Source organism: Artibeus jamaicensis, unplaced genomic scaffold, assembly GCF_021234435.1.
Source record: "Artibeus jamaicensis isolate MK-2021 breed Jamaican fruit bat unplaced genomic scaffold, CSHL_Jam_final scaffold_3307, whole genome shotgun sequence".
Classification (NCBI taxonomy): domain Eukaryota; kingdom Metazoa; phylum Chordata; class Mammalia; order Chiroptera; family Phyllostomidae; genus Artibeus; species Artibeus jamaicensis.
Window position 1 is genome coordinate 2,207,988 of NW_026522040.1, and position 17,311 is coordinate 2,225,298.

General features: G+C 43.7%; 1 protein-coding gene across 6 annotated transcripts in view; it reads right to left on the bottom strand.

Moving 5' to 3' along the window:
• CALD1 (caldesmon 1) overlaps positions 1-17,311 on the bottom strand; it is a 189,411-nt gene that overhangs the window by 104,013 nt on the left and 68,087 nt on the right. For 5 of the 6 annotated variants that reach the window (XM_037165801.2, XM_037165805.2, XM_037165806.2 and 2 more), the window contains exon 3: positions 804-915. In XM_037165801.2, coding sequence (XP_037021696.2) covers positions 804-874 — 71 coding nt within the window. In that variant the 5' untranslated portion in view covers positions 875-915. Of the gene's footprint in view, positions 1-803; positions 916-1,613; positions 1,996-17,311 lie in introns of those variants that run through there. The other variant, XM_037165803.2, reaches the window with a different exon arrangement.

Below are 17,311 nucleotides of genomic sequence, written 5' to 3' on the forward strand. Positions count from 1 at the left end.
GGATCACCAAGGAATCACCTCATGACCGCCTTTTGCCTGTGCTCTAGAATTACTGCCAGGCAACACGGGTTTAATGTTAAGATCCTTGACTAACCGTTTTCTTCCTGTGAATGCCTACTCTGCTTCCTCCAAAGATCATCTGATGTAAGTCACTTCAAATGCCACTGTTCTTTGCTCTGAAGCCCCCAAATTAAAAATACGCATTATGTCCTGCACGTCACACGGTCCTTTTAGTTTCCCAGCCTGCCTTTGAAGCCACCAGGACAGGCCTCAGGCCTCACACAGTGTGACAGCTTCCCTCTCGACTCAGAATCCCCACAGAGGTACACCCAGCGGCTACTAACCCCTAATACCTGGATCGCTGCATTTGCGCATGCTTTTCTAATAAGAAGGAAAATGTGTCACAAGTTCTACCTGGGGCTTACTACCTCTACTTTCTTAGATTAAAGACTCTCATTTCCCAAATGATTTCAATATTCATTATTTGTCATTTTTATGTCATTTTAATATTATAACTGATTCTGAACCTTTTATCCACACATTGCCTATGTGATTTCAAAATTCCAATAGGAAGGGCACTAAATAAATGCCACTATTTCATTCTCCTGACTCCCCCTTTTTCTTGATGTTTGTTTGTTTGTTTTTTAAGCAGAATTTGGAGTACTAACTACTGAAGCTATTCTTCATAACGACTGTCGCAAACCGCTTACTGAGCAACACCGTTGGCCCTTCAAAATTGTTAATAACAATTCAGACATTGTTAATAACACCGCACACTAATATTTTTCAACGCAGGCCCTCACCTTTCTGCTTCCAAGCGCATCTCTTCTCGCTTTTGCCTCCTCAGTTCTCTGCGACGTTCAAAATCATCCATGGTGCGGTTTCAGGTTTGGGGAGACCAGAGGACGTCTGGACCTAGAGGGGGGGAGGCAGGATGAATGTGATCAATGAGTCAAAGTTATGATTTCCCATGAATCGCTTAAGCCCTTCCCTCACCACTGCTATTTTTTAAATCTCCTCATTTTTTCCCTTTACTCTTAATAAAAACACCTTAGAAGTCGGGTGAGGTAGCCAGTGATCCATTTCTGACTCCTGAGCCCAATCCTTTATGTGCTGAATTCAGTCTCATTCATGAAACTAGTAGAGACAAATAAGTAAGATTCCAGGATTACCGTTTAAAAAAAAAAAACACAAACAAGGACCTCAGGAGACAGAGAGGTTTTGAAAACTTGAAATATTGATAGGATCACTTAAGGGCTACTGAAAGGTTTTGTTCTTTGTAACTTCGCTGAAGCATACACAGACAAAAGTTACCAAAAAGTGAACAAAGAAAGAGGGAAAGAAAACAAGAGTTGAAAAAAGAAAAGTGGCAAGAAGAGGCATATGTAGGAAGAAAGAGAAATAAAATAATAACACAAGTATCCAGCCATAATTTGCATCTTTTAGAAGATGTAAATATTAATCGCAGAATGATAATAAGACCTCAGCGATCATCCCGAGAATAAACGTACTGCAGCGGCATTTCAAAAAGCAACGATGACGTTAAAACAGAGCTGTTTCCAGAGCTTAGAAGTCCCGGCTCATGGTAACCCCGTGGTTTTCTCCCTTCCTACCTCCTCCGAGACGGGTTTAATCCCGGGCTGATCCCCCCTTGCAGCTCCTCAGCCGCGCAGCCCGCTTCCCCTGCGTCGCCGTGCCATGGAGTCAACTGTGCCAGAATTCCCCTGCAGCCCCCACGCCCGAAATGACTATCAGGGAAGGGGAAGCGGGCTCTTTTTGTTTTCGCTTTGTTTACAGAGCTGTCAGTGGTTAGTTAAACTCGGCCTGGAATCTGGCGTTTAAGGCCTGCTTGAAGATTGTTTCCTGTGCGGAGCGGGAGGCCTCCGCTTCCTCTGGAATCCTAGACGCTCCGCCGCGCTCGGATCACCAAAAATATTTTCCAGCCCTTTCTGTGCACACGAGGCCGAGCCATTCGCTCCGCGCGAGAAAATGAGGCGCCTTGCAAAGCCCGAAGGCAACCCCCTAATGCATGTTTGTTTGAGGGAGCAAAGAGCGCAAACTTAGATTTTGAAGCCAAGTTCGGAGTCCTTCTTAAATAAATCGTCAGATTTTTTTTTTCAAGCACCCCCCCCTTAGGTAACCCACACAAACAAAAATAAAACCTCAGGCAACAAAAACAAAAGCACCCAATGTTTGAATTTTTCCCTTTTCTCCTCCCCCGAGGTATTATTTATACTGCTTATAAATCTTTTAGAAATTCAAATTCTGGCGTTTACTTCGGGTTTTTTAATTTTAAGGTGTTTTGCTATCTTAACCCCTACCACGAGTACTTTCTAAGACGTTGCTAGTTAAGAAGGAATCCGTTTTCTCTTTAAAAGAAAATATTTCATCAACCACGAAGCAATGTCTCCACATTTTCCAGTCAGATCTCATCACAGTCATCAGAATAAAAATACAAGTGGGGGGTGGGGAGTTGAGGGTCCCCCAGGGACGGGCTTCCGTTCTGAGCGCAGCGCGGGGCGTGTGAGGACAGCCCGGCGGGCAGCGGCCGCACCTGGGAGAGGAAACTGCTCTTTCCCTTCTTAGGCAAAGTCTCTCGTTGTCTGTAAGCCACTTCTCATAACTACAGCAACAGCAATAGAGGTGGGAGAAAGACGTCTGCCTGCAAGCAAACGATTTCCCTTTGCCTCATGGGGCCAAGTAGCTCAATCCGCCGCAGCGGTTCGGGTTTTCCAGCCTCCACCTCGGGTGGAGGTGCTAACGAGCAGGGAAAGAAGTGCCCCACCCCATCAGGCAGAGGATGCGCGCGGGTGGCGGTGTCTCAGACTACAGGACGGGAAGGGAAACCCCAGCCTCGGCTGGTCACTGCGGCTGGCCAGCCTCCCGGGCTGTCTCCAAACACAATTTCTCTCCTACCCATCTCTCCTCCGACTCCCCACCTTTTATTACTTATTTAAGCATTTTTTTCTTTCCCAACCATAGAAAAACTCTATACCTATCTGGTTATTTACTTACTTCAATGATGCTGATTGTGTATGCGGTCACTGTGGGGGTGGGGGAGAGTGAAGAGGGAGAAGATAGATGATAGATAGATAGATAGATAGATAGATAGATAGATAGATAGATAACCCATCGACATAGACAAGTACCCTTCTGCATTATGCTTTGTGGACATTGGAGGACATATCTAAAAGGGAAAGCACTTCTGTGTACCTTGTAGTGTGTGTGTGTGTGTGTGTGTGTGTGTGTGTGTGTGTGTGTGTGTGAAAATGGCTCTTTGTTGGTCTCCGCCAACCCGGAGCTGAAGATCCGTCTTAACCCTCACACCCTTATATCACAGGGCTTCTCTGAACTTCTCTGGCACTGTTCTTATGTCCGGGAGCCCTGTCTGCATAGAACTGTAAGTGATTCCCCACCCCTTTGAGAGCCATAGCTTCCATGTCCCCAGCTAGTAATCCCTCATTTCCTCCCCTCCCCTCCGGTCACTGTGGAATTCCTTTCTGCAGCATCGGTTAAGAAACAAACTCTCAACCAATGAAGTGATGAAATGTCGTCAATGCAGAGAGATTCTGTAAACTGGGGAGCTCTTAGTGTCGAGAACAAACAGAGGGGCCTAGAGGAGAAATCCTGGCCAAAGGAGGTGCGTATCAGTGAAGGTGACACGTGGGTTCTTGGAAAGTTTTATGAAAACTCAAATTTTGTGCTGGGGGGGTTGTCGCCATGCTATTGGAAGAACTCGGCTGTGACGCCCATTGTAAAGGGAAAGAAGCACCTTACGAAGGCCCGTGCTGCGTTACCTGCTGGTACATACACCCATCTTTTCAGTATGGGCTCTGCAGTACTAGATTTTCTTAGAGCAGGCCACACCTGTGCCGTGAGGAGTAAGTAATACGGCAGTGTTACAGGTTTCAAATGGCCCTGTCTTTCCTTTTGGTAACGAACCCTAAGCACTCAGCTGTCCGTGGGAGAAGCCAAGTGGTGGAAGCTAAGTCCTATCTACCCTCAAATGGTCATAAACTGAATGGGCCAGGGCAAGTCTTTGCCGTTTGGGGGCAGTACCAACCTTGGCCTTGAAATACATGGAGAATAAAACCTGTCATGTCGGGGACTTTGAATAAGTAAACTCAGCTTCCAAAATAACTAATATCTCTTGAACATGTACTATGTGCTGGGCCTTTTAGAAAACTTTTTAAAATCAATCAATTTTATTTCTTAGTTTTAGGCTTAAAAAAACCCAGAACGTACAGAGTTCCCATATATTCCCTTTCCTTCACAACTGCCCACAACTTCTTCTCGATTTGTATTGAACTGTGTAGTCTCAGGTATGACAAGTCCTAACTCCCAGTACATCTGAATGTGACCTTATATGGAAATAGTCTATTGCACACACAGTCAAGTTCAGGTGAGGTCACTAGGATGGACTCTGATCCCATAGGACTGATGTCTCTATAAAAAGGGAAAATTTGGACATAGAGACAGACACACAGAGAGATGACAATGAAAAGATACAAGGGAGCATGTCACGAGAAGGTGGAGTGCAAGGGACACCTGAGTGACCGGAAGAAGGTGGGAGAGAGGCGTGGGGCAAATTTCTGCCTAGTCTTCGGAGTCTTCGGAGGGAGCATGTCTGCTGACACTGATTTTGGGATGCTGGCTTCCAGAACCGTGAGCCGGTGCATCCCTCCTGTTTGCAGCCATGGCAGCTTACAATCTGCTCCACCCTATGCACATCTTGCAGCAGTGTGGCACATTTATTACTACTGGTGAACCAATATTGGTGTTATTATTAATGCAAGTCCACAGATTACATCAGGTTTCACGCTTTGTGCGATACAGTTCTACTGGTTTTGCCAAATGCATGATATCCTGTTGTTATAGGAAAACGAAGCAACTAGACACCGAGGGATTCTGGAGTACGAGGTTTATTGTTTAACGTGCACGGGCCCAGAGGAATCATTTCTGAATTCTGAGCCCGGAACAAAGGATTCTTGGGGAATATATAGATTAGGGGTCTTCCTGTCTACATGACAAACGTGGGATACAGAAACAGAATGTGATAAATGTTCTATCAGTGGGGGTGCTAGTTTCAGTCCTCACTATCCAGCCACCCGCCCTCCTAGACAGCCCCATCATTCTCTCTAGAGCGCCTGGGCAAATAAAGGTTAAACAGAGGTTTTTCAAAGTTTCCCATATCACTGTGGCCACCATGACAGTATCAGAACAGTTTCACAGCCCTGAACAGCCCCTCCCCTTCCCTATCCCCCCACCGCAGGCCTTGGCAACCAGTGATCTTGTCCCTGTTTCGGCAGCTGTTTCCAGAATGCCACATAGTTGGAATAGCACTTTTTCAGACTGGTTTCTTTCCCTTAGCAATATTCACTTAAGTTTCTGCCATGTCTTTCTGTGGCTCAATAGTGTGCTGAGCCATTTTAAACTATGTAATCTTATTGTAGCTACATAACAAACCTGTGAGGTAGCTATTATAATCCCCATCTTACAGAATTCAACATACGTGCTCTCAACTGCGATGATATTCTTGGGCTAATCCACACTTTAGGAATTGTTTTTCCTTTCAGGAATAAGTACGCATGCCCCAGAGAAGTTCTGGGGACACTATTGTCAGTGACCTCTGGTTTAATCCGTTGGATCACATGAACTCAGGTATGAGGTGATCTTTAAAACGACCCATGTCTCTTCAGTTTCAAGCCCATTTGGTTTAAATCATAAAATGATCATGTCTCAGAAATCTTAATTAAATTAAGCATTGCAAACTTTTATTAAGCCCTCACCATGTTACTGTTACTTCTTTGTAAGATTCATAAAGTAGGATGGCCATGTGTTGGAGCACATCAATGCACCCTTTTTAATATAGTTTATTTCTTTTTTATTTTTAGAGAGAGGGGAAAGGAAGGAGAAAGAAAAGGAGAGGGAGAGAAACATCAGTGTGTGGTTGCCTCTCACATGCCCCCTGCTGGGGAACTGGCCCGCAACCCAGGCATGTGCCCTGACTGGGAATCAAACCGCGACCCTTTGTTTCACAGCCCACGCTCAATCCACTGAGCTACACCAGCCAGGGCTGCACCCTTTTCTTTGAGATATTCAAGTTTTTTCTCTTGCATTGCACCTTCCTCAATACATGCCTTCCTGCTGTGATCCACTACAGACTCACTCACAACAGAACTATTTCTCTGTTATTGCAAGGAGCCCGAGTCTTTCAACACTCGCAGCCATGGTGGCTAGTCATCTCTATGTGCCCACTGCAAATCTCATGGTCCAACTACTTCACTGAAGCCTCACAAAAGCATTTATACCATCAAAATTCAATGAGCATTTACTGTGTACTGGACTCTGTTCTAGACACTGGGGAGTCAACAGTGAACAAGATTAAAAAGGTCCCTGCCTTCCCGGAACTTACTGTTCAGACTTTCGTTTTTTCTTTAAGCTTCTACCAGGCCTGTCATGCCCATCTCCCGCCTTGGGTCACACTCATCATTTGCTTTTTGATTTTTGTTCATGAGTTTCGGGGGCTTGGGGGTGCAGGCCAGGGGCCATGTTTTGTCTCTCCTAAAGGTTTGTATTAATTTAGCTGGGTCATCACTGCAACTCAGTGATACTTCTCTTCATGTGACACATACTGAGTGATTTCTGTGTGGAACACACTCCATCAGATGCTCCACCTCTGCTCTTCAAATTATCTTCACTCATCCCAAATCTTCAATCGCCCTCCTCTGCAAATCCTTGGCAAACAACGACCTGGACTCAGAATTAGGAGACCTACTGACCATCTTCAAGCTTTTGTTCTCTGTAAAATGAGATAATTGGACCAGATGATGTTCAAGGTGTCATCCTATTCCATGTAACATGGGTCTATAGTTGCTCTCTAAGCCAGCAAAGATAGATGCATCAAACATGACACGCCCTTGTTTTCTTCTTTCCGGGTATAAACATTTTGATATCTAAGGGCATTGTCTCCTAATTTGCTTATGTAGAAATCATTACATTAACTGCCCTGGCTGGGTGTCTCGGTGGGTTAGAGCATGGTCCGGATACAACAAAGTCGTGGGTTTGACCCCCTGGTCAGAACACAAACAAGCGTCATCTGATGAATATGTAAATGGGTGGAACAACGAGTCAATGTCTTTCTCTCTCTTCCTGTCTCTCTCTGTCTCTGACTCTCCCCCCCCACCCCCGCTCGCTCGCTCACTCAAATCAATGGCTAAACATTTTTTTAATTTTAGAAAAAGCATTAACCTTCTTTCAAGCAGATCATCCCATGGCATCCCAGATAAAAAATATCTTACTGCTTCTGAAATGTGTCATATAATTTTTCACTTCCGCACTTTCATTATTAATACCATTCCATGCATTGGAATAGGCTCTCTATTCTCTTCACCATCCATATTTTATTCAGTTACAAATTTCTGGCTCAAATTCCACTTCCTTTATGATGCCTTGCCCAAGGACTTCAGCTTGGAAGTGACGGCTCCCTCCTTGAACTTCTATCATTCATTCTGGCAGTTAATAATATCTTGCCTTGCCACAGCTCCTCCATTGTTCTAACTAGTGTTTAAATATTTTATTGATATTTTACTTTCTACATACTTTGTTCTTAAGGCCATTTGTGAATAGATGCAGTCTTTTAAAAAATCTTTTCATTATTGAACTACTGAAACATGATAGGCACTGAGGAATTAGAGCTAATTTGAACCATTAGCCTTTGATTCTAGATTTTATCATTCTGGATATAAAAAATGTAACTCGAGCTGATTCGGCTCTGTATTTTATTGACTGATCGGTGTTTACAAAAAGAATTAAAGACCTTGGTAATAGATTATATATGAATCTCGAAAGTTATATAAACCCACATTTGCAGTAGTCACACAGTAAATCTGGCAATATTTTCACTCTGACTGTAGAAAATGAACTTTTGTCCTCTTTAAAAAAAATTTCCATTTATCAACCTGCTTTGCTCTTTTCTGAACCGAATGGTTCATTTGGGACCCAAAAACCAAATAAACACATGGATTGTAACATACAGTTTGGACTTAACTTTAGTTCAACCTTCACCATCTTGTTCCAAAAATCTGTGCTACTTAAAAAAAAAGGAAGTACAAGAAATCATCAAGGCACATTTGTGAAGACCAGCAATATAGAAATAGGAGTGAGTGAGAACGACGTGAAGAACTCGACCTTCTCACATGGCTTCTGTTCACTAACCAGTCGGATCTAGAACACAAAGCCCTACTGAGCTAACCAGTGGTATCTTGTGTCCTCTTTCCTCTCCTGCTCAGTCTTTTATCATTACTTTTTCTCTACTTTTAATTTGCAAAACAGGGGAACTGACAGCCTTAATGTTACTAAGACCAATGTCTTTGTGCCTTCTTTGTCCAATTTAATGGACACTTCGGACCTTGGGGATTTGTGAAGTGATGGTGTGTATATATTCGTATACTGACTTCAATGCTTGGGAAGACAACACATTTAGAAATTGTAGTCGCATCTTCAAATGTTGTCACAGATGCTACTACCTTATTTAGAGCACTTCCTCTTGTTCGAAACTCTACGGCTGTCGTTGTTTGATCCTCCCTCTGGAGAGAGGTAATTCCTTTACCTTCATTTAAAGAAAGGTGACAAAGACATACAGGACTTCCATACCAGCTCCTTAACCTCAACCAATCAGTGGAAAACCAGGACTGCCATTATACTGATCTCTAAATCAACCTGAGAGCTTTTCCTAGAAGAGGAAGAAGTGAAAATTTGGAGCACAATCCCTTCTGTGCCCTTTCCAAAAGTTGAAAGTATTTTTCTTTGGTAAATTCAAGGAGAATTAGACTGAAAGACATGGGATAATACTGAACTGGAACAAGCACATGGCCGCTGCTGCTGTCTTGGCCCCTAGGGAAGAGTAATAAGGCATAGATTTGAACCTTAAGGATTTTCAACCTGCCCGTGTCTGTGTGAGAAAAAAAATGCATAGCTTTGAAAGAAAAAAGTATAAATGTGCTTTCGAAATGTATTCCTGGTAACAGAGGTTAGTTCTGATGTGGTAAGGCCTGGGGTCCTGGCCCCAACAGAATTTTCTGGCAATGGGTAGGGCTGCTGAGACAGCATGAAGCCCTTGAGTGGAAATAGTCAGGTGGAAGGGAAACAGCCAGCCCTACAGGACTGTGGGGAAAGATATTTTTAAGATTCTATGTTACTAGTCACCTGAGGCAATGAAAATTAAAATGAATTAAAATGAAATAAAATGAGACACGTGCTCAGCCTTGGTAGTGCACTTCAAGTGTTCTGTGGTCGCTTGTACCTAGTGGCTCCCACATGAGACAGGACTGAGAACACTTATGTCATCACAGAAAGTTCTGCTGGATAACTGTGCTGGAAGTCCTTCCAACTCCTACCACAAAATGATTGTACTGTGGGAAGTAACCTTACGTAGTTCAGAGACGTGAAGGTGTGTAAGACACGGTATCTATCTTCTAAAAACGTTACAACCTCGGAGAAAAGAGGGAATAAAATGTGAGGTGTGGTACAGGTCAAATCTCAAAGCATGGATGGGCCCTTTCAATCCCCTCACTAGTGACCCACCTCTTCTCCCACTGAAGGACTTTTAGGCCGGGCCATCTCGCTGTGCCTGGGCCCTTGCTACTAAGAAAATGAAACTCTTGGCAAATACAAAAGAAGCGGAAGGCACTGAAGAGAGATCATACTTCAAATTGCACAATAAGGCCTATGAGCAGTTTATTTGAAAGCAAAGGTCATAGGTCTTCATCAGTTGAAAGTATGGCACAGAGATTGTCGTATTTTACATAACAATAGCTTTGCTTGTGCACGACCTTGTGGTCTTTCTGGTCTACTCAGCTCTAAAATGTCAGCAAGCCATGAGTCTGCTCCTTGTAATTGGCTTTTCAACAAATACTTCCAGTTTGGTGGTAAAAAAAACAAGATCAAAAGCAAGATCAAAACAAGATAGTTAGCTATCTTGTTAATACAAGATACCAGCAAGGTGACAGAGTTTAGATGGTCAAATGAAAACCCGTGTACAGTGTTGGGAATGATTCAAAGGTATGTCCTGGAGGTACTTTGTGCAAGGCAACATCTTTGTACATGAGACATGTTATTGTGGACCAGGGACTAATTACTCCCTGGTGAGTTTTTTTCAACTTCTCTTCATCATGACCATCAAATGCATTTAGTGCATCTGGAATCCTGAAGCAAGTTACAAGACAATCTTCTAGGAGTGTGTAATCAAAGATGAGAGGCTCTGACACTGAACCAAGGGACATTATCCACTACATCCCTTAGACATAATAGGTACATAATTTAAACATATAAATTTATACAGCAGCCCTGGCTGGTGTAGCTCAGTGGATTGAGCATGGGCCTGCGAACCAAAGGATTATGGTTTGATTCCTAGTTGGGGCACATGCCTGGGTTGCAGGGCAGTTCCCAGCAGGGGACGCACAAGAGGCAACCACACATTGATATTTCTCTCCCTCTCTCCTTCCCCTCCCTCTCTAAAGATAAATAAATAAAATCTTTAAAAAATCTTATACAGCAATTAAATAATAAATAATAATACATTAAATAATTTTTTAATTTTCATACAGCAATTAAATAACAAATAATAATACATTGGGTTTGAAAAGCACCCAAACTGCTTCCTCTTTGCTTTCACGTGAATCATTTAGATGGTAGTTTCATCAGTTCATTAATTTGAGGATTTCTGGACTTTTTTTCATGTAAGGAATGTCTCGCAGTATAGGCTTAAGACCAGGATAAGACTCTAGAATCTCTGAACCACGAACACACAGATATGAGTTTGCCCTGATACCCACATTATATTTCTATTGCAATACTTAGTCTATAGCTCGTGTTTTAATTACTAAGGACATGGCTGTCTTTCCTAGAAGATTGTAATCCCAAAGATCTGGCTATAACTGTATCTTATCGTCAGCCTTAGGTTCACATTTATTGACTTAAAATGGATTCTAGGGCATTCCTTGTGCAAAGGACTTACTTGGTTAGCAGACAATGTCAGCTAACGCATTGCCAGAATGCATGTCTCCATTTGAGCTCTTAGTAACCTTGGAAGTGGTGATGGTGTAGCACGGAGCTCCACTTTATATAATGATGTGAAGTTGTTTTCCTCTAGTGCAAAAGAACCTGGTCTTAGAAAGACATTCTGGTTTCAGGAAGAGGGGTATTAGGCTTACTAACTGGGGGAATACGTTTGTTCTGTGACGTTCAAAGAGAAAGAAGGATCAAGCAGACATATGATGGATAAGAAACGAAGAGAATCGGGGTTGACCTGAAACACTCCAAATTTCCAAGGCCTTTGGAGATTCCTTGCCACTCCTCCATCATAATTAGAAAATACTGACATTCAGAGCTGATTTAAATGCTTCCATCAGTCTAAAGAGAAGTGTTGCCTGATTTTGCTCTCTGACCATGCTCGGTAATTAGAAACATAAGGCCCTGTTCTGGATGTTTGCTTGGGAACCTACCCTTTCCAGGCCTGGTGTCACTACGCACTGGCGATAGGGCTTTTATCTTTTCTCACCATCTCTCTTAGGAGCCCCAGCCCAGGTCACAGGAAGAGTGTGAGGTTGCCATGGGCATTCCTGGAAGAGCCGGAGCCCCTCGGCGCCACTTCAAACTCCAAAACACGAGAAAGAAACTCCTTTTGCCTGCCCGCTTCCTGCTGAAGCTCTATAAATCTGTATCACATTTGGAAGTCAGTAGTAGTTCAAGGATGGTAAGTTATATAATCAAATCCAAAGGGACAAAGGGGGGGGGTCTTTGTGACAACGGGGTTGAAATGACATCCTTGTTTGTTTCTGAAAAGAAGAAAGCTGTCCTGACAGTTGATGCTGGAGTTCCGCCCTCTCTTGCTGGAAAATCATGAACCTTGAAACATCTAGGCTTAGAATACAAACTAAGAAGCAGAAACAGCAGTGTTTTGCTTCTGACAAAATCCACCCAAAAAACAAACCAGAGAAATAACTTGCAATCAAGGACTTCAAATCCACAGTCACCTAGACTGTCAAATTAGAACATGTGGCAGCCACCTGCTAAGCCTCTTGAAAAAACAGTCACCTTCTTATTTTCCTACCTGACCTAACATCTCTTTGGAGCACATTTGCCATTTTCCAATTTTTCACACTCACACAATGCTGTCCGCACTATGTATAAAGATGACTAAGCAATTTTCTATTAAGTAACCAAAGTGAGTCCTGCCAGTTTTAGAGTAATTAAGTTTCTGCAGTCTAATATAAACAGTTCCAAGAACTAAATGCGGCCTACCAAAAGTATATATTACAAGTAGTCAACAATGTGGCCAGCTGGCAGACAGATCAACCTATTAAAGTAGAATTGCTCAGAATTCAGAGTATTATTTTTCTTCTCTCTCATTATTTTTTCTGCATCCCATTTTGTTGCTTTGGGAATGTTTTCAAGTATACAAAGCAAGAGACTATTGTGGAATTGCACCTCTTGTAAACGCATGAGCATCTCTCTAGAGAGCCTTTGGAACTCACAAATCATCCCCACCTCTACCCTGTCTACACGGGCGGCCAAAGCAAAATGGAACAAGTGGATCCAGCCTGCTCCCTCTCCAGCTGAAATGCTCGTATTTTGCGTGACCTTCAAAAACGTCTACGGGGACCACTAGACAAACGGATGTGCATTTTAAGCCACATGCCCACCAGGTACCCAACACATCTTTCTGACCACAGGTCCTTGTACTGTCTTTACCAGGTAGTTTGGTGGGCCAAAATGTAGCTCATAAGGCTAAAGTCATAGATTTAATTCCACTAGGAATGAGTCAATTATTTGAGAGAAAAGTCAACCCTAAATTATCATCACGTGCCATGACATTAATCTTGGCCAGCAATAATGGCGGATGTGCCCTGACAACTTTGAGACTGGAGAGATGGTTAGACCAACCCGCCCCACTGTGACCTTAAGGAGAGTGTGCGGTCAAATGAACCCGTTTGACCCCTGTATATTCAGCTGCATTGTAACCCTACTGTTTTCTTCGTGGTGTTTAAATTCATATATAGTAAGACTGGTTAAGGCTCTACGACCATGAAAACATCAATAGAAACATCCAACAAATATTTTCAAGTACCATTTATGCACTGGCTACATTGGTCGTTGGGGCATATAAGTTCTGAATACCACCACCCTGCCCTCATCATTCCGATAGTCTGATGGTGGAGAAAGGCAATAAATAAAATATAAATTGGGATGAGGATGAGGAAGGAAAAACCACAAGCTGCTATCAGAGAGAACCATGGGAATGACTTAGCGGTTTTGGAGGGGCTAGCATAAGCCATTGCAGAAGAAATTGCTTTTCCAAACAGGGATGAGAGTAACACATATAGATGTGTATTTATAAAGGAGACATGAACACTAGCGTTTGTATTCATTAAGAAAATGCATATCGACGTCTCTTATGTGTCAGATACTTTCTCTTCTGGGTGCTGATAAATCAAAGTGCTCTCCACTCTTCTCCCACAACGAAGTGAGGAGTGAAGGAGGGAAGGAGCTAGTGAGGTTAGAGGGACGGCCAACTATTCTCACCCCCTCTTTCCCACCTCAGGTCCTGTGTGAGAGATATAGAAATAATGATCTTAGAGTGGCACGGGGAATCCACGTAAGGCGTGACCTTCACACAGCTAATGCAGGTGGCACCAGTGAAGGCATCCTTCTAGAACCCATCCAGCTCAGGGGCCGTCTGACAGTAAAAGCGTGCTTCTCACCCACCATCAAACAGAAATTCGCTGACTTAAACAAAGCCAGCCCACTTGCTTTTTTCAAACTTTGGTTCACGATCCCAAGAAACAAACAGTCCGCAATAAATCTCCCCCAGTGGCAGGACATCTCACGACTAACTTTTCCACTCCGAATACCCCAAACAGACCTTTTATTTGTTGACACTCAGCCTCTGGGCAGTCATGAAAACAAGATGTTCTCTTGCTGCTTTTTAAGTTAAACAGATTTAAGTCAGGGTCTCGGCTGAATTTCAAAACCAGATGTTACATAGCAAAGAGGCTGAGCTGACCCTAGCCATGAGAGGCTGGTTCCCTTGAACTTGAATATTCTTGCTTAGGAGGAGGAGCAATCAAAGAAGCTTTGTGCTGGCATCAGGACCCACCCAAAATTTACTCCCGTCTCCATTCAGTGACTGCCCCGTGGGTCCGGGAAGCAGCTGAGCATCCAGGACTCTGGGTTTGGAGAATAAGCAGGTGAGGGCTAGTGACTGGGAAGTTTAGGGGCCTCGGTGTTGGAGGGGCTTAGTTGTCACTCATGCAACCCAGGACTTGTTGTCATTGTTCTTTTTGGTGATCTCTGCTCTATGGTTTTGCTATTCAAATGTTTCAGAACTTCTGCTTCTCCTGGGCCAGTGTGAAGCTGTTCAATGTCAGGGCTCAGATCTTTGCTAACCCCTCAAAGTGCATTTTGTTTGTTCGGTGGGTTGGCCGACCTTTTATTTATTTTATTTTTTTTTAATTTTAATTTTTGCTGTGCCCTTACAGATGCAGGGGAACTTACTGAAAATAAGTATTTGCTGAGTTGAACTTACTGAAAAGCTTCTGGCCTGAGAACCCAAGTTCCAAATAATGCCACAGCTGTGACTTGCTGGCCCCCTTGTGGTCTCCTGGGGCCAAGTGACTGGTCCTGGCCAGTGAGCTGTGAACCCAAGTGTCACATCACTGCTGGGGCAGACCATTTAATTGCTGATACGAGAACCTTTGGAGATTTCCTTTCTCTCTACCCTGGTAACCAGCAATAGCTCCAGAAAGCAGCTGTCAGCTAATGTCCCCAAGTAAGGATGACAATGACACAGACCAGAGACCTTTGCCTATCCAGGGTTAGGGAGAAGGCATGAGTGACAAACATTTTTTGTTTATGTCACTGAGCTTTTGAGTTGCTCCTGACCACAGCATGACCAATACAGCCTCGGTCAGCTCAGTCCATAATGAAAATGACCTTCGGGTATTGGGCCGTGCACATCCCTGTTCCAAGCAGGTACCTACTCAACTTATTTTTTATTTCACTTCTGTGACTGTTAGTAGAGAACCAGAGATGGGTGGGTTCATTGGAACCCTGCACGCAGGGCCCCAGCCAGTGAGAGCGACTCACAGTGCACATCGTCATCAGCCCCGCCTCCCTACTCCTGACACAGGAACCATCACTGTTGGGCTCTTCACATATTATGGGCTCCCTCTTTTCACAAGGAAGGACAGACTCAAATGCTTTTAAGCACCACAGGGGTCTATATTTGGGGAGTGGTGGCCTGTGGGGAAATGGAGAATGCATGGATCCCTAAGAGCATTTGAATCCAAATAAAAGCAAAAAAAAAAAAATCCATGCTGAGCAAAGGAAGCACATCTGCAGGTCAGTGGCGGGGGGGTCTCAGGCTGCAGGGTTGTGACCCCTGATCTCTGGATTCCTTCGCTAATGGCTGACCATGGGCTGGGCCAGGCACTACACACACCTGCAAGGCCGACCCCACCAGTGAGCCCGTGGTGGGCTCCACGTGGGTCCTGATGGGGAAATTACTCACTTAGACAATGGTAACATAGCACCCACTATTTACCCAGCCCAGTTCTAACAAGTTTATGAATATCATTTTAAATCTTTATAACAGTCCTAGTGTCCCCATTTTACAGATAAAAAGACTGAGGCCCAGAGAAAGTGCTCGAGGTCACAGATCTAGTAGATGGTAGAGCAGGGATTTATAGCCCCACAGCCGGGCTTCCCTGTCTGTACTTTTAATCACACTACTGAACTCCATCTCCCACGACCTATAAATTCGTAATACAGGCAGACGATGGCAAGATCCTCGGTGACGAAACGACCATGGGATTATCTGGAATCATCCCTGCTCTTCTTCCTCAAAGCCCCTTCCTAGGACCCTGTGCCGTCCACAGGCCTGGGCCTGCTCCACGTTAGGGGAAGTTCCTATCTGATGTGTATAAATGAAGTCAAAACCCTGTTTATGTCCACTTGTGCTTTGGCAAACTCATTTATTATTTCGTTTTAAGTGGGTTTCACCTTAGAAAATAAGCTGACTTCATTCTAAATGGAAAGATCAATGAATACTACGTCTCAGTCTTCACCATTTCTTTGTTTCGCTTATTTACCTATAGTAACTCGCTGTATCATCTAAGCTTATCTGTGTGTGTCGGTCTCAGGGCAGACCCAGGTGTTGTGGGAGGCCTTCCTTAAGAGAGAGAACACAATGCTAAATGTGTGTTACTAGGCACAAGGGGCCGGGGCGGGAATCTGTCCAAGGGAAAGAGCCTACACCTTAAGCTCCATCGATTGCATGGCAAATCCGCCCTGGGTCTCTCACCTTGGATTCTTATGAGCATCCCATAAAACCTTCCCACAGCACCATTCCTTTGCTTTTACTTTCCAATTACTTCAAAACTACTGTTATACCTCCCCTTTAAAAAAATGCTTCATGGCCCTGGCTGGTATAGCTCAGTGGATTGAGCACGGGGCTACAAACCAAAGGATTGTGGTTTGATTCCCAGTCAGGGCACATGCCTGGGTTGCAGACCAGTTCCCAGCAGGGGCCAGTTTGTAGCAGGGGACGCATGAGAAGCAACCATACATTGATATTTCTCTTCCTCTCTCCTTCCCTTCCCTTCTGGAGATAAATAAATAAATTTAAAAAAATGCTTCATGAAAACCAGAATTTAGGAAACATGGTGTCAAGGGTCAATTATGCATCATCCTTCAAAGTGACCCACAGAAAAGTAGAATTACAGATCTAGCCAGTGTATCGCTGTGTTTTGCCCAAAAACCACACAGTTAAGTATGATAGGTGGATGAGAGGGCAGAGAAATTTAAAATATTATGACTCCTTGCCAAGATGAGGCCAATGAAAAAACAAATAAAAGTATCAGAAATCACAATTTACGTCAAGGACCACATTATTGGATTCACCAAATTTTCCATTGCATGGAATAAAACAAAAGTCCGTTTTATAGGAGAGAAGGAAAGAACGCTCAAACTGCTAATGCAGCCCAGACCTAACAAAGCACCTGGGATGGAGGAGGTCCAATTCAATATACAGCTGGAAAAGGAATAACTTAATGAGGGACTGAATATATGTTTGAAGAACAAGAAGAAAGACAGATGGTGCTAATAGCGGTCACAAGCCTCCCCAACATCCCCAACTACATCTTTTATTTCTAAACCATCAGCAAGCGATCTGTGGGAGGCAGCTAGATACGTCCCCCGAGTCTCTCACTGTAACACATGTCTTTATGTTTATACATTTTGTACGTCTGTG